At 41.0% G+C, this 22,873-nt stretch overlaps 2 protein-coding genes across 11 annotated transcripts in view; one reads left to right on the forward strand and one right to left on the reverse strand.

Annotated features, from left to right (window-relative positions):
• The window catches only part of fbxo18 (F-box DNA helicase 1), a 27,500-nt gene continuing 4,627 nt past the window's right edge, over positions 1-22,873 (forward strand). The window contains exons 1-21 of one of the 2 annotated variants that reach the window (XM_035148035.2): positions 1-321; positions 2,029-2,196; positions 2,360-2,808; positions 3,552-3,688; positions 3,902-4,049; positions 4,432-4,613; positions 4,707-4,781; positions 5,309-5,400; positions 6,230-6,398; positions 6,667-6,886; positions 6,975-7,062; positions 7,153-7,248; positions 7,350-7,486; positions 8,111-8,207; positions 8,375-8,541; positions 9,823-9,898; positions 10,016-10,210; positions 10,807-10,932; positions 11,413-11,519; positions 14,428-14,562; positions 14,929-16,663. In XM_035148035.2, the coding sequence (XP_035003926.1) occupies positions 303-321; positions 2,029-2,196; positions 2,360-2,808; positions 3,552-3,688; positions 3,902-4,049; positions 4,432-4,613; positions 4,707-4,781; positions 5,309-5,400; positions 6,230-6,398; positions 6,667-6,886; positions 6,975-7,062; positions 7,153-7,248; positions 7,350-7,486; positions 8,111-8,207; positions 8,375-8,541; positions 9,823-9,898; positions 10,016-10,210; positions 10,807-10,932; positions 11,413-11,519; positions 14,428-14,562; positions 14,929-15,075 (3,030 nt within the window). In that variant the 5' untranslated portion in view covers positions 1-302 and the 3' untranslated portion in view covers positions 15,076-16,663. Of the gene's footprint in view, positions 322-2,028; positions 2,197-2,359; positions 2,809-3,551; positions 3,689-3,901; positions 4,050-4,431; positions 4,614-4,706; positions 4,782-5,308; positions 5,401-6,229; positions 6,399-6,666; positions 6,887-6,974; positions 7,063-7,152; positions 7,249-7,349; positions 7,487-8,110; positions 8,208-8,374; positions 8,542-9,822; positions 9,899-10,015; positions 10,211-10,806; positions 10,933-11,412; positions 11,520-14,427; positions 14,563-14,928; positions 16,664-22,873 lie in introns of those variants that run through there. The other variant, XM_047338631.1, reaches the window with a different exon arrangement.
• Positions 17,163-22,873, reverse strand: part of il15ra (interleukin 15 receptor subunit alpha) — an 18,979-nt gene continuing 13,268 nt past the window's right edge. For 3 of the 9 annotated variants that reach the window (XM_047338632.1, XM_035148038.2, XM_047338637.1), the window contains 7 exons: positions 22,748-22,864; positions 21,110-21,304; positions 19,827-19,874; positions 18,820-18,936; positions 18,150-18,236; positions 17,744-17,834; positions 17,163-17,554 (listed from right to left, as the gene is read on the reverse strand). In XM_047338632.1, coding sequence (XP_047194588.1) covers positions 17,473-17,554; positions 17,744-17,834; positions 18,150-18,236; positions 18,820-18,936; positions 19,827-19,874; positions 21,110-21,304; positions 22,748-22,864 — 737 coding nt within the window. In that variant the 3' untranslated portion in view covers positions 17,163-17,472. The remainder of the gene's footprint in view (positions 17,555-17,743; positions 17,835-18,149; positions 18,237-18,819; positions 18,937-19,826; positions 19,875-21,109; positions 21,305-22,747; positions 22,865-22,873) is intronic. The other 6 variants (XM_047338636.1, XM_047338634.1, XM_047338635.1 and 3 more) reach the window with 6 other exon arrangements.

The following is a 22,873-nucleotide window of genomic DNA, read 5'->3' on the forward strand; positions in this document are numbered from 1 at the left end:
CAAGTCGCTGACCAATCATATGCCTTCTTCACTCACGACTCAAACTTTAGACCCGCAGCTTCTAGCTTCTTAGAAGTAGATTCTCGCTTTTCCTTACGAACACACATCAACAAGTCGGTAATGGTGTTTATTTAATCTGTTAAAAGAATCAACGAGTGCGTGTCACAGCTGTGTGTTTTGAAGAAACGGGAGGAACATCCTTGACCAAGCTAGCAACAGTCACTGTTTACTTTCATGGAGCCTACCAGCTAAGGACGGAGAGATCCTGCTTGGCTTTGTTTAAATGTTTGGTAGACCCGACGATGGAGGTGGCTGTGAAAGGTTAGTAAACTCGTAACAAAGACACGAACAGTTCTTCAAAAAGGTCACTTAAAGAAATGTTCACCTGTACTGAGGAGAAAGGGGAAACCAAGGTCTTATGGGTTTAAGTCACTGGCAAACTGTTCCTGGTGTCTTTTCTCGCACCGCCCACCCTCCTCTTCCTCTTTACCACTTCTCTCCTCTTCCTCTTCTTTACCACTTCTCTCCTCGTCCTCTTCTTCCTTCACCAGTTATCTCCTCTTCTCTTTACCACTTCTCTCCTCGTCCTCTTCTTCCTTCCCCAGTTATCTCCTCTTCCTCCTCTCTTCACCACTTCTGTCCTTTTCCTCCTCTTCACCACTTCTGTCCTCTTCCTCCTCTCTTCACCACTTCACTCCTCCTATCTTTGACACTTCACACCTCCTCCTCTTATCTTTACCACTTAACTCCTCCTCCTCTTATCTTTACCACTTCACTCCTCCTCCTCTCTTTACCACCTCTCTCCTCCTCTTCACCATTTCTCTCCTCTTCCTCCTTGTAGCGCCGTAAACCCCAGATAAGGGGTGAAGGGGGGGCTGTCTGGCACTGAAAAAAAAAAAATAGCAAAACTGAAAAAGCAGGAGTAGATGAAAATGTGCCTTTTATCAACAAACAGGTTCTACAACAGAAAGACAAAAATATCCCTGGGAAATGCAAAAAAACCCACTAAACCATACTGGAGAAGGAGGAAAAAAAAAAAGCACAAAACTAGAACGATCTTCAGCCTCACCGGAAGCTGCCAACTCCTCTCTCCCCCTCTCACGACTGGCTGGCATTTTGCTTTATAGCCTCACCTGCCTGGAACCTACCACCTCTGCTGGTAAGTATGAGGTGAGCTAAACAGAAAGACAAAGAGAAACCACAGTCAAGACTAGACCAAGTTTGGACTCTGGGCTCCTGCTGACCTCACAATTCAACCTATCTGCAAAAATACAGCCGATAAATGCAATAGGTTGACTAAAATGTAATCGAACGCAGCAGACTTCACCCATTCTCTGTCCCCTTGAGTCTGCCCAGCTCCTCCTCTCTCACAGACCCGATCGTGCAAACCTGTTGTCACTCTCCCTGATCGACCTGCTGATCTGACCCCACCTAGCTGGCACAACAACAACAAAACAGAGCAACATCAACAACATAACAGAATAAACTGTCAACACAAACTTGCTGTAAAAACAATACAACACACAACTCAAAACCAGGTTATCTACAAAATCTAATCGATAGTCAAAATTCAAATAATAATCAAATGACCAAATGTTTTAATATAGGGAGACAGGGCCGAGTGAAAAAGAGGGAGAAAGCACCCTTTTCACACTCCTCCTCTCTTCACCACTTCTATCCTCTTCCTCCTCTTCACCACATCTTTCCTCTGCCTTCTCTCTTCATTAAAAAAAAACTAATTTCACTTTACTCTCCCTCCTCTCTTCACCTCACCACTTCTCTCCTCTTCCTCCTCCCTTCACCACTTCTCTCCATGGACTCCATCATCGCCTCATTGTGTTGTTGATGTGTTGGCTGTCTCTCTGTAACATTTTAAGCTCTGTTGTTATTTGGTGCTACACTGACTAAACAGTGTGTTTTACCTTTGTAGATATACTAATAAGTAGCTGACAGTATGTAGGAACAATCCCAATATGTTAGCTTGTGTCATGCTGGCGTTACTGAATTTTGTGTGCTTTGGTTTCCAAGCAAAGGTCAAGAGGAGGCACCTGAACGCAAACGAGTGCAATGAACTGGGACAGAGTGCAGAGGGCACTACTGCCCTTACCCAGCCCCACACCTTCAACCAGGGGCAGGGCAGCCGTGACCCCAACCAGTGGCTTTTCCCCAGAACAACCAACAAGCGACAGAAGTGTGGTAATGACACTTTTTAATATCACTGATTGTCAAATTAAAGAAACACCGAAAGGAGGACATCGTGCATGACATATATTTATGGACTGTTTTATCCACTGACCTTTCTGTTGTTTTATTCATAAAATTGATGATAGATCTTTGTCCTTTCTCTTTCACTCTCAAGGGATGGTTTCACAGCCTCAGCTCAAGGATGAGGAGGAGGAAGAGGAGGTTGATGAGATTGATGATGTCAGCCTCCTTGCTGCTGCATTCTCTTCAGAAGCTCAGGAAAGGGACGAGGAGCAGGAGGAGGTTGACGATTCCTCCCTGCTAGCTGCTGAGGAGAATGTGGATTACCTGGAGGGAATGACGGCGGAAATGTTTGGGGTAGATGATGACTTTGAAATATGTGAAAGAGACAATCACAACAAGGAAGAGGAGGTGGAGGCCCTTCCTGATGCTTACTATGGGCTGGTAGGCAGAAGCAAGGACCTGCTGCAGCCCCAGGGCTGCATAGACGACCTTCCAGTGGAGGTGCTGAGGCAGGTGCTGGGCTACATCCCTGCCCAGGACCTCTACCGCAGCATCAGCCTCGTCTGCCATCACTGGAGGAGCATTGTCCAGGACACCAAGGTGAAACAAAACACAGTTTGTACTGAAGTTCATCTTCACATACACTCAGGCATTAGCATGAATATTAGTGAAACAAATTTAAAGAGAGCTTGTCCAGAAGTAATGTCAAATTTTTATGATTTATCACTCTGTGCACTTGACAAAAGAACATTGGTAAAAACAAGACTTTTAGCACATTGTATAACCCATATTGACACATAACAATTTGATTCAACATCTTCTGCCCCTAACCCTCGACCATAGTGAGGGAAAACTACCCAAAAATACTTTTAACGGGGGACAAAACAGAAACCTCAAAGGAGTCGCAAGTGAGGAATGTCTCTCCCAGGATGGACAAAGGTTTAAGGGTACAAACGACCCATAATGCAACACTGTAGAAGACTGTTACACTGTTTCAACAAGAATATCTGTTATTATGAATAAATAAGTAATTGTTTAGTTCTGAAAAACTAAACCTATATAACCTCCATTTTTTAAAGCACACTCCGCATAGTCTTTTCCATTTAGTAGGTTATGTCACTGTGCAAAAACCCTCAGATACTGCACCTAAGCCTTATAGGGCATGTGTATATATACAGAGGGAAGGGTTTGAGCTGATTTTTTGTCATTAGAAAACAAATGTGTGTTCACCTGATCAACTTTCCTACGTCTATATAGATATATCACATGACTTTCTGTCTAAAACTCAGAGGCAAAGTTAAGCTCACCAAATGAACTTGGACGTTGTGTGTTTCTCCTTTCAGTTTTTGCCCTTCAAGAAACAATACTACCGCTACATGATGAGAGAGAAGGACGCCGAGCTGGAGATGTTGTCCAACCTGAAGGACAGCAGCATAACAGATCCAGCATTGACACAGCACAGCATACGGCACCTCGTTGTGTAAGTCTGCATAAGAAAGGGAAGGCTGGCATATATTTTCATCTGTTGACTGTGGTAAATATCCTAACTTTGTGTGTGTGTGTGTGTGTGTGTGTGTGTGTGTGTGTGTGTGTGTGTGTGTGTGTGTGTGTGTGTGTGTGTGTGTGTGTGTGTGTGTGTGTGTGTGTGTGTGTGTGTGTGTGTGTGTGTGTGTGTGTGTGTGTGTGTTTTCAGTTTGATGGCTCAACATAAGGTTGGAGAGCGGGTGAGTCCCGAGGACGTCCTGGTGTGTGTTAAGAAACATCGCCTCTTTCCTGAGGCTGAGGCCTCCATCAGATTACGTATTCCTGATATTCAGAAGTACTTTAACCATGGCTCTGAGGTACAAATCACACACATAAACAAAACTCACAATTCCTTGTATAATCAGGTGTAGAAAATTAAGTTAAATGTGTCAAAATGAGGCAGATGTGGTGTCAACTGTGTCTTCAACTGACTCAAACACTTTTTACAAGTATTGTAAGGATTGATCCCGGATTTTTTTTCCTTCATTAACATTGCAAGATAGAGCATTTTTCAACATTTTCATTAATTTCTCAGAGAAAAATTTATTGATCTTGATGAAAAACATTATGAGTGTGTGCAATTTGGTGTGGATCGAAACAAAGATCCGGATCTAGTCAATTCAAATGTGGTAAATAAGGGATAAATGATAACTTTGAGAAAAATGTGAAATCTTCACATGATTCATGTCTGATCTCCAGGGTCCCAACCCATGTGCAGCCATGGCGATCATATTGATCCTAAGTGAGAATGTTGGTGACGTGCAGGACTTGGTGTCTCTACTCTCCGGATGCATGTCGCACTCCGCCATTACAGAGTACCTCAGCCACATGGCCATGATGTTGCTGGCTTTAGAGAGAAGTCAAATCCAGATAAGTAACAGGTAAAACTCCCAAGTGTCCCCATTTATCTTCCCACATCCTTCATCACTTCATGTCATCCTCCCCATGATTTTTCTTCTTCTCTGCCTCTTCAGGTTGCATTACAATATCTACTATGTGCTTCACCTGATGGAAAACGGGCCCTTTTCTGTCGGATCCACTCAGAATGGGTGAGAGACAAAATTTTGTCTGAGATATAAATGAATCGTACTTAGTTTATCATTCATAATATCTGCAGTGTCGGCTCACCAGTATTTGACAAATTAAAGATTCTTTATTTGATTACTGTGAGCACTACCATTGATAAACAGAAATTAACCAAATAGGTTTTATGTTTATAAACAAAACTAAACAAACTCTGCGGCCTGTGGCCAAGTTATGTAATCAGTATGTGTCTGGATATTTGATGTTAACATGACTAAAGCCTTGACCAGATCCTGCATGATTTTTATGCAGATTGCAACATGTACATATCAATTAAAGCCTTATTGCTTTTGCTGGTTTTCTAAAAGTACCAACATTTATCCATAGAAAGCTGAACTCATCATGTTGTTTCTTGCTTGGTTTGTTATCAATGCCATTAAAGGTAACTGTGGGTCACTCAAGCTTTTTAAGGAATGAAGTACAACTTGTAATAAGTATAAGAAGGATATTCGGTTTAGTCTTAACATTTTGTGTGTGCGTGTGTTTTTGCTAGGCTGCCTCAGATTCAGCTCACCTGTGAACAGCAGCACATCCTCAGTCACGACATCCAGGACGACCATGTGGTCAAGATCATAGCTTTTGCAGGTACGTGGAGTTGGTGGCGGTGTGATGGTCACTGCTCCTCACGGCACATTCTGCAGTCCTTAAACTCACAGAACACACCAACATTGGTTTCACTGACCAGTGGATTTGCAGGATTAGAGTTGGAAGCACATAGTGGTTCCTCTGACCAGTGGAAAATCATTGAACCGCACAGATAGAAATTAGTGAGTGTTGAAGTGAATAGTTGATCCTAAGTGAGAGTGTTGTAGGATAAATGATAAATGTGATAAATACAATATTGTTGTTTGCCATTATAAGTGGGATACAGACTGCTTCATAAAACCAACACAACATAACACAACACAAGTAAATGCAGGAACCACAGAACAACCAATTTAACACAACACTGTAGTTGCACTATTTCCTGTTTGTGTAAAACAGACCCTTAACTAGATTTAATTACACAACATCTGAAACATCACCAGGGGGCGTTCTTTCTCCTTTAGACAGTTTATCCATACCACCCGTGATTCTAAATCTTCATTTGTTTTATCATGTAGCGACAGGTTTCTTTGAGCTGCATGTCAGCTCCAATGTTTTCCGAAGAGCTGGTTCAGATGTCTAATATGAAAATGTGATGTCTTGATTATTTCTCATCATGGGGTTTTGCAGACATTTCTCCGCTGTGTTCTGGTACAAAGTGTCTTCAAAACTCTGGTAACATTCCAGGAGGTAGTCTGAAAGTCTTAAATGTGTCATTGAAACACATGAACTGCCTGTAGATGTGAAAAAGGTTATCAATAAGTTTCAATCAGTGCCAGTGTGACGCAACCCATCCTCGGAATCTTATCTTCAGTGCTGTCTGTCGCAGGTACAGGAAAGACGACCACATTGGTGAAGTATGCCGAGCAGCGGCCCCACCTCCGCTTCCTGTATGTGGCTTTCAATAAATCGGTGGCTTGTGAAGCGGAGCGCCGCTTCCCCAAGAATGTGGACAGCAAGACCGTCCACTCGTTGGCCTTCAGTGATGTCGGGCGGATGTGAGAACTCAGATAACCCCTAACCCAGATACTCAAGTCGAAGTCATACATTTAGACTGTTTTGTGTTCATGAAGACAAACTGTCTAAATGTTTTGCTAAAGAAACTCCATTCCTCTGTGGATATCTGTTCGTCCATTTATATCCAGTGTGACATACAAGCACGGCAGCAGAATTATCTTGGACTTGCCCTGGTTTCTGTAGAAACTTGAACCTAACAGACAGCTGTTTATTTTCACTTCCTGTGCTCTGCGGTTTCCCCTGCATCAGGTATCATAATCGTAAGAAGCTGACCTTTAACCTGAAGCCGTTTACCATCAGTTCTGTGCTGCCTAAAGGCCGAGGTGGCTTTACCAAGGCCAAAGTGTTGACCACGACTCTCAACACATTCATGGCTTCAGCAGACCCGACTATCTCCACCAGCCACGTCCCCAGCACCCACGTAACTAGTCTCGGCAAAAGGACGATTATAAAAGATGATGAAAAATTGGTATGAATGCATACAGCTGACACAACTTTGTGCTTTTAGTTTCATAATAAATTATAAAATGTAACTGTCTTTTATTTTGAAATCCTAGTTGGTTGTCCATGATGCACGGACGATATGGAACAAAATGAAAGATCTCGATGAAAAGAGAGCACAGGCATACTACATGACCCATGATGGTAAATCAAAAAAAGTGAATGTATAAAATATCTGTTTATAATCTGAAGAGAAACAATGCAGCCATGGTAACTGGAGCTTTTCATTCAAAGGTTATCTCAAATTATGGCAGCTCCAATCCCCAAAACCCTGCCTGTCTGACCAGTACGATGTCATTTTCATCGATGAGGCCCAGGACTGCACTCCAGGTGATGATAAAGAACAGTTACTGACCTGCAGGATTGTGGAAGAGCATGATTTCTCTTTTGTTTCGTGAGAATGACGACGTCTTCTTTTTCTTCCCTCTCAGCCATTATGGACGTGCTGCTGTCTCAGACGTGTGGGAAGATCCTGGTCGGAGATCCTCATCAGCAGATCTACACCTTCAGAGGAGCCGTCAATGCTCTGCATGTTGTTGACCACACACATATCTACTACCTGACACAGGTAAACGCATACACACTGCAGATAAGAGAAGTTTAGAATACGTACAACATAATAAATAGGGGTGTGTAAATGGTACTCACAAAAACGTTTGAAATCGGTCCAGTGGATTGTCTCTGCCGGGTGTCGCAACAATGTAATGAGGCAACAGCGACAGTGCATGGAATGTCCAGACTTTTATCACATTTTTATTCTGGGTCTTTGATTAGAGTCTGCCGTTTGACAATTGAATTAACTTGGTATTAATCCAAATAGCCACAAGGCAAGAGGTTTAATCAGATTTATTCCTAATAACCTATTCAAGAATGAGTCCCTGCCTCTTTACCACTTCTCCAGCATGGGTCATTGTCCTTTTAATTTTAGTTAAACCCATTTGCAGTGGTTCCAGTAACTTCTGTTCATTATTTTCTAAATTTGTGAAATATTATTGTTAAATCTGTTCATCTATCTAGAATATATTAAGTTATGTGCAAGATACTGATTACTACGGAAGATTATAAGTGTTTGTTCCAAAGGTTTGTTCATCACCATATTCACTACGATTATTGTTGAGGTTATATTTTTTTCTACATTTTACTGAGTGTTAATCCAAAAAAATGAACCTTTGTGGCACTCGTGTTTATGCAGAGTTTTCGGTTTGGTGCGGAGATCGCCTACGTGGGCGCCACCATCCTCAAAGTGTGTAAGCGAGTCCAGAAGATTCTGGTAGGAGGCAAGCAGAAGGGTAAATACAGCCAATCAGGGCCTTTTAATATTTTCTGTTCTTGAAAAAGTAGGGACACGATTTCAATGCCCCTTAAACTTGATTTAATAAGACATAAAGAGATTATATTGGTCGATTTTTTTTTTTTTAGATTAGACACGCGTGTGTGCTGTCTTTCCATTCTGTAGGTGGTGTGTTTGACCAGACTGCAGTCGAGATCTCAGAGACTGTGAGGACAGGTGTGAGTCCTAACCCGGGGAAGATTGCCATCTTGTCTAGGTGCAATTACAGCGTGTTCAGTACAGCCGTCAGCCTGACAGACGTCAACCCGCACTGCCGGATCCACTTCATAGGAGTGAGTGTGTATAAAAACAGACACGCAAAGAAAGAGCAAATTGAGGGGCACTCATTGGAGGGTATGTCTCCGCCGAGGTCCAACAGTCCTTTTATGAAACCACATTTAAATTCACACGGTCAAGATTTTTATTTGAATCTGCACCAAATTTCTGTCGCTCATTAAATAACAGTTGCCAAAACATACCTGCATTTTTTTCATCAAGGCCCCTGTTCTCAGAGAAATCCTCCAAAAAGTTGGAAAAAATCTATATCTCACAATGTTAAAGAAAGTGGGGGGAAAAAAAATGACTGGATCTGCCCCCTGATCCAGACCCACACCAAAATTCTATAGTTTCTCTGCTGTTCTATACCTCATCCTTCCACTAGGTTTTGTGGTAATCCATCCTGTAGTTTTTGTATAATCCTGCTAACTAACAGACAGACAGACAAACACAGATGAAAACACACGCACACACACACTTGACATACATCACCACTATTTCTGTCTGATGGTTCGAGTGTATTTGGCTTCTTGTCAAGTGCTTGATCAGAACATTGATAGCGTCTCTCTCTCGCTCTCTCGTTGTCAAGATTACAGATGCAAACAGGAAGGAACATTTCAGACACTTAAATGATAAGAAAAAAAGGCTTTGCACGCACTACTACTGTGCAGACCGAATGCCCAGTGTTCGTATCCTGGATATTTCAGCTTTATTTTTGGAATAGTGGGAGGAAGTGGAGTTGCATTGTCCATCTTTATATACAGTCTATAGTTCTCTTCCAGGCTAAGATTTCCCTCTACTAACAGTGATTATGCTAAGCTAGGCTAGCCAACTGCTGGCTGTTGCTATTAAAGTGGTAACTATCTTTTCATCAAACTTGCAAAATGAAAAGTCATCAACCTATAGCAAGGTTTACTTACTATTCATAGTTGATTGAAAGCTGTTTTATTTGTATAGCCCATATTCACAAATTGCTATTTGTGTCATAGGGCTTAACAAGGTGCAACATAGTCTGCCCTCAGCAAGAGTGAGGAGAAACTACCAAACTCCCCTTTTAATAGAAAAAAAACAAAAAACTGGCAAACCTCAGAGCAAAACCACACGTGACGGATCAGTCACAGTGGTTCCGCTCTGATAAGAATTTAGTTTGGGTAAACACATTCAGAATTTGTAATTTTCAGCATAAAATTATCAGAGTTCGAGTTACAACATCAGGTTTGAACAAACTTGAATGCACAACTGATAACTGTAAAAGGCCCTCGTTGATAAAGTGCTCACAGATCTAACTTCTACCTCAGGACGTTAAAAACATCGGCCTGAATAGGATCCTGGACATCTGGCGGCTGATGCAAGCGCCAGACCAAGAACCAAATGGTAAGGCTCTTACAAATGCACATGCATGAAATAATCCTGCAGATTTTATATTATTATTTCCCTTTTTTAAAGAACTAAACATGCTGACCTTTGCCATTCATGTTACTTTGTCCTCAGTCTTCAAGGATCCCCTAATTCGCTCCTTTGCAAAGAAAAATCACAATTCCTTCTACGCCCTGAAGAAATACATCGATCAGACGGAGGACTTGGAGCTGGCGAGCAAAGTCACCATCGTTGAAAAATATAGGAGTCGAATTCCCCAACTGGTGAAGCGCCTGGAAACCTGCTTCGAAGAAGACTTTCGCAAAGCAGGTTTGCAGGCACACGACACGCTGAAATAATGTGAACTCAAGTGAGAGATGCATGTGTGTTTGTGGGAATGTTTTCAAATCACGCCGACAACTTTAAACTCTCTGTGTGAGGGGGGGGGGGTGCAGATATTTTCACAGCCATAGCATCACTACCACGCAAGATAAAATCCCAAAACTTTACAGATGTCACAAAGGTGCAGCTCAGTGAGGCGTTCTCAATACTTTTTGGGAAATAACAGAGCTCTGTAGCACAGAGGAAAAAGATACGTCAGATTTTGGCTACACAGACACCTCTGTAATAACAAGTAAAAGGGATTTGCTGACACTGAAAAACAGAATACTGTGAGTCTTACACCTTGAAGGATTATTTTTTTTTACCTGTTTGAATTACAACATTCACCCAGGTACGTGTTTTTCCAGATTCATGTATTTAGTTTTTTGACCGTGAAGACATTTAAAAACAGTCTGAAATGGAATTGTTGAAAAACCCTTCAGAGAGCTGTGATCTGTGGTTTACTGGCAGAAGAGCCCTCTTTACAATCCCTGAAAAACTATTTTGCAATGACAGCTTTTTTTTGCACTCCTCTCATGTTCCAGACTTCATAGTTGGAACAGTCCACAAGGCTAAAGGTCTGGAGTTCGACACTGTAATGATCAGCGATGACTTTGCCAAGATTCCCTCTTCGGGGTACATTCTGCGCCACGATCGCAACTTCTCATTTAGTGAGTATTTTCTTGGACAAAACTCTTCTCTTCTTCACATTTTATATTCTTTATGTTTCTCTTATTCTGCCCCACACAGGATGATCTGTTTCTGTTTCTAACTGTCTCTTGTGTTTGGATATTACTGTTCAGTGAGTTTGGCTCAATAAAACTGCAGATAGAAGCTATTTGCAGATGTGGTTTCCTGCTGATATATATATATATATATATATATATATATATATATATATATATATATAATGTGTTACGTAGCCAGTAAATGGCAATCAAGGCTCTTTTTGATAGTGTTTATGTTTAAAATGATTGACCAATATATTGCCATATTGGCCACATTATTGGTGGTGGACTAAGACGTTCACATGCTATGATTCAAATTTGGACAAAGCATCAAGTACTGACCAGTAGAAACTATTTGAATATTTTCAGTGTCAGCCCCTCTTGTGGGAAGTTGTTATATTTTTACTTCTCTTTCCGGTTCAGCAAAAATTCCTGACGATGAATGGAACCTGCTGTATGTGGCGGTGACTCGTGCCAAGATGACGCTGATCATCACAAGGAGCATCTACCAAATCCTCACAGTGGCCGGGGTAGGACATGTCAGACAATGCCCCTCACTTTTTACTCTGAATGCTTCCTCTGTTGTATTCATTACGTATACACACATACACAGATACTAGTATATATATCTTTTTTTATTCCAAGTGTGTCTTAGAGATGACCTCTCACTTCTCGTGTAGCTACTTTTAATAGCTTCTATTAACAATATTGTTATCAAGTTCACCTTCAGCCTCCACAGCCCCAAGTTAGTGACCTGGTGCAAAGTGGACCCAGTGGATCTGCTGCTATTTTCAGATTTGTAAACGGCAGATGTGGTGAAACGAGCCTCGCTAAAGTAACAAAGGCATCAGTGGGTATAATGACTAATGACTGTTGCGTTCTCAAACTCAATCTGAAATATGACAGAGCATCATTGGAACTGCTGGACGGTGGAAGTGATTTGGAAGCTGCATACCGCTCAGTAAAAATACTGTTAAGGAAAAAATAATGCGTTTGCTTTTTTTACTTAAAGATACAGTATGTACGATTTGTAGGGATCTACAGTATTAAAGTATTCATACGTGTACATACATAGTATTAATAATTGTGTTTTCATTAATGTGTAATCACCCATCAATATCTTTTTGTTTACATAAACGTATGAATGAGCCAATAAGAACTGCTGAAAGTACCATTAAAGTAGTTGTACCATAAAAATCTTAAAGGGGACATTGTATGCCCATTTTACCACAAGTTGATATGGTTCCTTGGGGTCTTAATGAAATGTCTGTATCATACTTTGGTCAAAATACCACAAGGCTCATTTAAAACAGATCATTTAAGGCCATGTAGGGAGACTTCCAGTGTATTGTGACGACACAGTACACAGGAAGCTCATTCCAGTCACTCAAGCATGACGTTTCTGACTTAGAGGAACCATAACAAAACGCGCAAGTGGTTTTTCTCCAGAGTTTTTGGGTTGGTAGACATGCCAGATACCCACATTAACGTGTAGAGGCACTAACAAAGTGGAATTTTCATGATATGTCCCCTTTAACAAATCACTTCCATAGACACCAGGAACCAAACTGTAGCTGAGTCAACACTTCACTGTTTGAACTTCTCTTTGCTTGTTCCCACTTCTGTTTCCCACTTTGTATGAATTGATGTCTATTGTTGTCATCTTCCGTCACATGGAAGTGATTCACTACCACATGTTAGAGGTCAGATACATTTCAAGATAATAATTACGAATATGGAAACAAAATGATTCCTCCAGGGAAGCCGTCCACCTCACATTTCTGTTGAACCACATAAACTCGCATCAGCACCTTTTCTGTGGCGTAAAAACAGAAAAATCTTGTTGTTCCACTGTTGGAGGAGAACCCATTTACAGCAGCACACTACCCGTCTGTCACAGCAGACACATCACAGAAGCAGCACTGTAAATAAATAAAGAATTATACATTTAATAATATTAAATTTAGCTGCTTACTGGGACCCTTGACTAGAGCACCTGTGTGTTTCCTGCTGTGTTGACTTGCAACTCAATGAGGGAAATCTTGCAGGGGGAAGGAATGAAGCCTTTCTGGAGACAGGTGACGTCTATTGGATGCATCAGGGAGACCAAGCTACAGAAAGTTAACAGTTGTATTGGCATCACCAAATCTGAGCTGCCCTTGCAAAAAGGAGAATTATAATCCCCCCAAGTCACAGTGGCCATACACCATTAGTAGTCATGTGGAGCTCCTCTATTGGACAAATATATCTAAACCTTGGCTCATCTCGCCAAACCATTGTTGTCTTCTCCACCTGTGTCTTTGATTTTTCTTGTGCAACAAGTCTGTTGAAATTCCTATACCACTAGAATGCCAGGTGTAGAGGTTATTGCACTCCTGCCGTCCAGGGCTTTATTATATAATAAAAAGTCAATAAAATGGCCTTTATTGTATATACTACGAACCCGGTTAAAGCAACAGCCCAGATGGGACTAGCACTAACCCATCCACAACGAGGGCAGGACAATTTCATTTTTCAACACTACACCCGGCATTCTATTGATTTGGAAGAGCTGAAGCTGGAGCACAGGACATCAGTCCAATCACCAAAATATCTGATTGCAAGCGCACAGTTTGAGCACAAACAGAGCAGATCTGAACGTGAAATCAATAAAATAGGAAAATACCCAGATTTATTCACATACTTTCTAATTAACTGGAAGTCTAAAATCAAAATATATTCAGTTTACTGTCTATAAAGACAAGGAAAGTGTCATTGAGGCCAAAGTCTCCACTTTGCTGCACTCAGCCAACAGATGTCTTTCTGACGCCCTCCTCTAGAGAACAACTGGGGCCAGAGACAGAACCAGAATGCAACATTCTTGGCAACAAAACACAGATTAGATGCATATGCAAGAGCCCAAGCTTCTGGAGTGTGTATAGACCCATGATTCAATGAGTTCAGTTTGGGACCCCCTCTTTGTCGAGCCAAACAACCGGCACAGCAACATGAACTCAGATTTATCTGTTAATCTCTGAGGATGACAGAATCCTGGAATGTGTTCTGCATGTTTGCAATCCCACAGGTTTGATGAGTTTGTACCGGAAATATTTGTCGCTACTGGTAACGTTCATCTGTCTAGGTCTAAGGATTTGTTGTGTTTTTACAGTACAGACAACATTGAGTTAAGCTCAAATTTACTGAAAAACCAAAAACAGGCTGAAATGGGTGTAATGCAAACAGCACAACTGCTCATTGAGACTAAAACTAATTCTCTCAATAACAAAGTTTAGATCATTTAAACTGGCGTTATGTGATTTTGAAAAAAAGCATACACCAAAGGCCTGTACACTTAAAAAAATATATTTAAAAAAAAAATATGAATATATCGCTGTTCCCTTTTTTGTACAACAATCTAAACTGTGTGCCGCAATCTTTTCTCCACCACATCATCGACAGGAATACTTCTTGAAGTCGCAGATGCCCAACTCCCTGATGAAGGAGGGCGAGGCGCTCCCTTGCTCTGTCACCAGCTGTCCCAACTGCATCCAGCCAGACTCAGCGTTCATCATGTCCAAACAACAGATGAAATTTGTAAGGAAATATCTAACCTTCACTTATACCTCTTTTCCACCAAAATAATCGGGTGTACGCAGGGTTTCTTTTTTAAGCGTAAACCCCTTAACCGCCATGAAAGCGCCGCTGTCTCACCTCACTGTTGCAGACAAGAGCCAGATGTTAGTGGGGGGGTTTTGACCAGTGGAGAAGGGGCTTGAGATGCAACATATTCTAACGCCTCCTAAATCCTAGACTGTGTACAACCAGGAATGTATCGTTGGCCTGAACTGGCCATTTCACAATAGAGTTAGTGTTAAAATTACACTGTCAAGTCTTGTGTTGTTATACCTTCAGCTCGCTATGATTTCTTTTTAAAAGCCTCCCTCATTTGTCTGTATCTAGACTGATAGCGAGTCCAAAGGCGGCCCGCTGTGTGAGGGGTGTGTGTGGCAACGCGTCGGACCTACAGCCTTCCTCATGACTGATGACCTTCTCTCAATGGCTGAAATACCAGGACAATTTGTCCAGCCTATGGTCCGTGGTTTCTAGAGCTATTTCCTTTTTTTTTTTTTAAATGTTTTTATTTGTTTACGTCCAGTTGTTAGTGACCTTCAATGCACTGTTCAGGATAGGAACAGAGTATAAATGTGAGGTGCTCTCCAGCGATCACTGCTTACTGACTCTGCCACGTGATCTTGTTTTTAAAAACTGTTTCTCTGTGTTTATTTCTCTCTGTGCAATAAATGGGATTGTTATATAATGTACAGTTGAGATTATCAGCCAATAGCATCCAGTGCTACTCCGGAGGACTGACATTAAAGGAGCAACGTGTTTCCATGCAAACATTGACTCAAAACATAAATCTGCTGACAAATGGGTTTACAAGTGTATTTATTTCCTCTGCAGGACTTGTAAGCATGTCACTTTTTGCTGTTCAGGTTCAAGTGTGAACAATCCTCAACTCCTGTGTGTACGATGGTTTCCTCTGACGGAAGCTCGCTCTGTTCCAAGTCTCCACTGCCTAACAGCTGCTATCTAATCATCCGCGGCTTCACGGTTCACTGACAACCGTTCCAGTGAAGATTAAAAAACAACACAGCTTCCCGAGAACATGACAGAAAGAACCATCAACGAACATCGACTGATGGGGAAGATTTATTAATCCTGAGCAGAATTCCTGATGATGACAACACGTCTCACACAATAGAAATTCTCAAACATGTTATTACAGGTTAATATACAGAACTTTGAGCTCCTGAACTTTGAGGTTCAGTCTGCTCAAGCGTGACACGAGAATGAAACAGGAAAATGTCTGGACTTGTCTGGATAATTCATTTCAGATGAACTTGGAAAGTGAATTAATTGAGTTACTCTCGCATATTGTGTTTTATCAGATTTTATTTTCTGCAGCAACACACATCATATTTACATGGAGGGCAAAATTCTGACTTGACTTTATTTTGAATAAGACATTACACTGATTATGATGTTTACATGAGTTGCTAATACAATATTCCATTGATGTTGCTTTTTACATGTTACAGAGCATAGTGTGATTATGTCAAACAGTTGGTATCCGTACATGTCGATATCGTAAAATACTGCGGAAAAATCCGATAGGACGTAATAATGCCAATAACACGTATACATCTCTATATAATGCGACTGATATGCCACATGTCTTAATTTAAGTATTGCTTGTTCCAAGTGTGACCTTAATCAGGTTAAGGTAGAAAGAAAATGCTGTTTACATGACAGGAGGAAAGACAAGTGAGATAAAAAACTAAATTGTCAAAAGGCCATGTTTGCATTTTAACAGAACATGAGTTAATGCCAAGCAGCACATATTTCAGAGGCTCTAGTCGCTGTGACAATAATAAATAAAGGCAAAACACTGAAAACAATTTTTAAACAATTTGCGTTACATTCAGTTGTCTGTATATACAGTGTATATATAATATCAGGTGTAAAATAAGGCATGACCTGTATCAACACCATGCATGAACAAACACAGGATAACAGTGTCACACCCAACCAGGGATGTAGCTACCATTTCTGACAGTGAGGTCACTTCCTTGATATTTATGAATTTTGAGGGGCTATTTACAAGTTCTGTAATAAAAAAAACAACCTCTTACATGGTTTTATGGTTAAATTCTTGCTCGTATGAACCACAGACAATATATAAGGGTTAGGGTTAGGAAGCACGTCTCCAACCCTAACCCAGAGGACATCAAGAACATCCTCTGGAGCCAGAATCTGCGCAGCAGTGATGCTGGTGTGGATGTTTCCTATGGTTTTTATGGCATCATGTTTTTAAGTCTATGGTTATGACCTTATCAGCTGATCAGTCATTGACCTCATCAAACCCAATGAGCCTTCAGCAGTCAATACGAGAGCGACACCTTGATGTTGAGCTTTTTAATTGTTATTTTTCTGTGCTTTTAGTATGAGCTCTCACTGGGGTGGACGAGATTTTCAGCTTCTAAAGTGACGTTAAGGAGAAATGCCAAACCTTGTAGTTGGAAATCAATATATAATATATATGATATGTATTACAAAAATAAAATGAAAGCTAAGGTCTTCGAAGTTCAAACACTGTGTACGACATCACGTTACAAGTACTCTTTTTTATACCTGAATCTGATTGGACAAAGATAGTCCAATCACAAAGCACAGTCAGTTACCTTCCTGGACGCTGCACGCCCACATTTCAGGCAGCTCAACCACCTGTTCTCTGATCGGACAGTTTGACGCTGCTTTGTGATTGGATTGTAATAGTCCAATCGGATTCAGGTATAAAAACAAGTCAAAACTCGCACTAAGTGTCAAACTTCTTGAAACTTGAACTTTTCATGCAGATTCACAACAGGGGTTTACAAAGGCTGACTTGCAGCTTTAAACTCTTGACTTCCTGTGACAGCAGAAGGTTACAGGGGACAAACTCTACGACGCCGGTTCAGCTGGAACATTATTCATGGGTATCTTTTCTTCATCTGTCGCCGGCCTGTCATTTCTTTGAGACTTCCTGAGGCATGAAGAAAACGATGGTACAATTAAAACCCTAAGTGAACACACAGGATTTTAATGCAAAAATGTGACTCATACAAATTGTTCCACCTCAATTTTAGTTATTTCATGAAGCGAAAGAAAGTGTAGTGAGACATAATTCCACGTATATAATTCATTCCTAAATCCTTAATGTTCACATCATTACCTTCTATAACACACGTAGCTGATTCCGATTAAAGCGCAGACGATCACCAGTGAAGCGCAGACAATCAGCGCTGTTGTTGTTGTGCCAAGTCCTGTAAAAGAAACAAAGGAAACTCAATGTAAAGCTATTTCCTCCCTGTATGCTCCATTACAGCATTTGCTTTATGTAGTGATCCCAAGCCTTTCATGTGTATCTCTTTAGCACTTAACTAACAAAATATGGGAAGATGACAAAACGACAGGAAGTAGATAAATCTTAGGAACATCAAAAATTATAATGAAACTTGGAGGAGGGGGGAATGTCCTGATGTGTATTTATCCTTTAAAAGCATCACTCGCTCATTTACAAATATCACATACTAGGAGATACCAGGTGAAACTGGGTACTGTGACAGTGTTAAACTTACTGTGGTCAGTGTGGCCGGACAAGGGAGGACTATCCGTCCTGTTATTGGGAGGCTGGTTGGACGAGGCTGGTGTCGTCCGGTCTGTTGCTACGTTTTTAAGATGTGAAAGAAAGGATTTGTAAGATTTTCCTGTGGGTTCGATTATGCATTTACAGATCTGCATTGATTGATTTTAGAAATTCGTGGAAAGCCTTGCGGACGTCTCAAGATGTGATTTACACATTACTGCTGATTTCTCATGTAAACCTTTTTTATATTGATTAAAAAAGAACAAGAATTGTAATAATAGCTGCAGTAAAATACATCAACCTAGGGGTTTGAAAGATAATAAATAAGAGAATAAAAAATGTGTCATTTAAATATGACAGAAAACATTTTACTAAATGTGTCATTTTTAGGTCAACGGTGGTGTTTACAATAATTCACAAGATGTAAATACAAGGTATATGTTTTCATCTTATATGTTGCAATACACAAAATATTGTTGGATACAAGAGTGAATCTTAATTCTTCGATGTGGCCTGGGTGTAATTTGCTGAAATCCCCAAACTTGTGTGTGTGCGTGGGTTTGTGTGTGTGTGTGTGTGTGTGTGTGTGTGTGTGTGTGTGTGTGTGTGTGTGTGTGTGTGTGTGTGTGTGTGTGTGTGTGTGTGTGTGGTGAGCTCCTGACCCTGTGAGTGATCAACCTGCACACCAAGTGATGTTGGCTCGAGGCTGTTTTTCTCCAGAAGCCCTGTAGATGAGAAGCTTCCGCTCTTAGTCATCTGAAGGTTGGTGAAAGACGCTGCTGATGACGAGACAAGATTTATTTCTACTAATACAGCTGAGGGCATGACTGCATTACTCCTACTGCTGACACTACTCATACTACTACTAATATCTATGTTACTTCCCTGTTACTTCCTCTACCATCACTACTATTTATAAAACTACCGCTAAGTAACATGAAAAACGTATTGAGCCCCGACAGAAGAGTTGTGGGAAGTAAATTCAAAAAACAATGCACTAAAAGCAACACCTTTCACATTATGGTCATTTGACTCATCTATACCACTTTCAGGGATGCAGGGGGAGCTGGAGCCAATCCCAGCTGACATTGGTCCCCAGTGCATCACAGGCCCAACACACAGAGACATCGAGTCAATTTACAGGCTCCAACCAACCTTTTCTGTCTTGGGATTTTGGAAGGAAGCCGAAGTACCCGGAGAAAACCCACGCAAACACGGAACAGAGAACACGCAAACTCAACACAGAAAGCCCCTGGCCCAACCGGGATTCGAACCGGAAACCTTCATTCTGTGAGGTATCGTTGCATCGTGCTGCCTATGCTAACAAAAATGATCTCAAACAGACAGATGTAGAATTTTCTGCTCTTCACCTCCAACAGTTCAAGCAAATATAGACCTCACTGATGTTGTGATGTTGTTGAACCATCTGCAAACGCACACCATGATAAATTGCCTCACATGGCACATACTCAATCTTACTGTGCATATTGTTTGTTTAAATGCACGCTCTTCACACACAGACAAACACTGCACGGTTGAATACACACAATGAAGCTTCTTTAATAAGCAGTGCTTTTGCGCTTGAGTGATTAAAGCCAGGAAGTCATGTTGTGAAAGTTAAGACTTTCCACTATTTTCCACTTGATTCATGCAGACAGGGAGGACTCACTTGTTACTGGGCTCTTTGGTGGACGTGTTGTGGTTCTCAGGGGGTCGGCTAAAAAGAACAAATGAGAAGTTGGACATTTTTATCGTTCAACTGCAACAAAAAACTATGACTAAGTTAGAAAATAAATATATAAAACTGGAACTAGGTGCAAGACAGAGTAATCTGTCACTATGATCCATCACTATACATAACCAAGCACTAGATATTACTCTACGCTGATGATATGTAGCTCCTTGTCCAGAATGTCCATCTATTTGTCAAGTGCATGAAAGAGATGTTTGTGTGGAACAACAGCTTTTGTAGCAGCAGTGTTTCTAAGGGAGACAGGTCTTAAGTCACAGTAGCTGTCCCCACTCAACAACATGCACCTGTCGACTTCCTTCCCACTGCTACTGACAGGAGCATTTGTATTGCTTGTCGTTTGATTATTCAGGAAAATGAATCGCATGTTTGACGGCTTGAACATACTCGAAAACTCACCAAACTTTGCGGGCGCGTCAGGCCTGATGAAAATGTAAGTATTCTGGAGTAATTCGGAATGGGCGTGGCTAAATGGCTCAACAGGGCCCCCTAAAACACAGCAATTCCGTCTGGTTCAACCGATCTTCACCTACTGCAAAAGCAGGTAAGCTTCATTTTACAGCTTTTATTCGACTTCCATTCATTTTTCACTGTGTGGTCTACACCTGGTGGCGTGAACTGTAATGCGTGATTAGTGGGCGTCGTCCAGCGCCGCTTGACGGACGCAGGAAGTGACGTGTTTACCCTTCCCGCGATGCACAAAACACACGCAACACATTTCGCCCGGTCCCTGTGCGCCCCCCGCGGCCGCAGCAGGTCCCGAGATTGCAAGTGCTCGGGCCCGCACAGTGCTGCTCGCCGCCCAATTTTTATTTTTTATTTTATGATTAAAATTTTGCTTATGTTATTAAACTTGAGGGATGGATTACAACAGCGGCTTCCAGTGAAATCCCAAATCTCTTTACATTTTCAAGGCAGAGCACAGGCCACACTCTACCACTGGATTGGGGTTGCTACTCAGCTACTCTTAGCATCAGGGACTATTGTTTGAGGCAGTAGTGCGTCTATTTGACTGTAAGTGCTGGGCTAGAGTTGTGTATTAAGTTCTGTCCTATGATCTGAGGCCTGTGGGTCAAGCTCCAGTAACCGTGTGGGGAAATATACAGTATTACTTCATTCAAGGAGCAACCATCTCTGTGAAATCAGTTTGAATTCTAAGACTGGGCTTTTCAAATGAAAAGACAAACAATAATAAATCTTACGTATGCATCGGAGCGTGGGCTTGTTCCACTTCGCAGCACTGTTACTCCCACTGCATTTGATGAGGTTCGATGTTCCCGCTTTCCTCAAGTAACCATCTATACACGTGTAGCGAAAAGAGTCTCGAGAACAGGTCTCGGGTGGAGGATCCGTCAGAGGCAGTACAGGGATCTCTGAACAAGAACAACTGCTTTTGTCTGGAAGAAAAACAAAAGGACAACATGGACGCACAGGTCAATGCAAAGACGGCCTAATATTACAGTGTTTTTTTCTTGTGAGTTAATTTGCAAAGGGGAAAAACTAGAAAACTTATATTGGTGGAATTTAGATGGATATTCAAACACAATGCAACTTATAGTTTTACAGTCACTCCAGAATCAGTTTTATAGCCCATGCATGAATTAATCAGTTACACATGAACTCTGGTGGATGGAGTAGATCTCACCTCTCACCTGTGAACACTGCACCATGTAGTTTGTAAGTGCTACAAGGTGTTTGTTCAAAAAGCTTATAGGCCAGAGTTTTTTCTGTAAATCCATGGGGTGAATGTGAATCTAAAAGTTCAATATCTGTTTATACACTAAATAAAAGATCTATCATAGATTAAATGGGCCTGACTATGCAATTCCTTGGCCCTCTGGTACCTAGTCTTAATAACTTCAATTGTAAAAGAAGCACAAGTCACAGCCAAGATAGATAGAAATGAAACAGATATAAAGATATGAAAATATATTATATACAGTATATTACACGCGAGTACATTTGTTTAGATATTTTGATCATTGTGTTCAATGTATTTTATCGAGTTAGTCTTGACTGGGTGTCACTTTTAATGTTGAGGTGTAAAAAATGACTAATGCTGCAAACTAAATATGTTCTACCTTTAACTCTAAACTTTAACATAGATAAATAAATGAAAATATAACTCTTGAAAGTTTAGTGTCTCTTTATACAGTTTGAGTGATTTCCTGTAAAAATACAAGATCTACCATAGACTCTCTCTTCAATTCTTTGACCCTCTTCCCAGGTAAGTTGTCTTTGTTGCTACGTTTTTAAGATGTGAAAGAAAGGATTTGTAAGATTTTCCTGTGGGTTCGATTATGCATTTACAGATCTGCATTGATTGATTTTAGAAATTCGTGGAAAGCCTTGCGGACGTCTCAAGATGTGATTTACACATTACTGCTGATTTCTCATGTAAACCTTATTTATACTGATTAAAATAGAACAAAAATTGTGATAATAGCTGCAGTAAAATACATCAACTCAGGGGTTTGAAAGATAATAAATAAGAGAATAAAAAATGTGTCATTTAAATATGACAGAAAACATTTGACTAAATGTGTCATTTTTAGGTCAACGGTGGTGTTTACAATAATTCACAAGATGTAAATACAATGTATATGTTTTCATCTTATATGTTGCAATACACAAAATATTGTTGGATACAAGAGTGATGGAAAATACTTGAGTGAATCTTAATTCTTCGATGTGGCCTGGGTGTAATTTGCTGGAAATCCCCAAAATTGTGTGTGTGCATGGGTTTGTGTGTGTGTGTGTGTGTGTGTGTGCATGGGTTTGTGTGTGTGTGTGTGTGTGTCTGCGTGTGTGTGTGTGTGTGTGTGTGGTGAGCTCCTGACCCTGTGAGTGATCAACCTGCACACCAAGTGATGTTGGCTCGAGGCTGTTTTTCTCCAGAAGCCCTTTAGATGAGAAGCTTCCGCTCTTAGTCATCTGAAGGTTGGTGAAAGACGCTGCTGATGACG

This window comes from Hippoglossus stenolepis, chromosome 22 (genome assembly GCF_022539355.2).
Source record: "Hippoglossus stenolepis isolate QCI-W04-F060 chromosome 22, HSTE1.2, whole genome shotgun sequence".
Lineage (NCBI taxonomy): Eukaryota > Metazoa > Chordata > Actinopteri > Pleuronectiformes > Pleuronectidae > Hippoglossus > Hippoglossus stenolepis.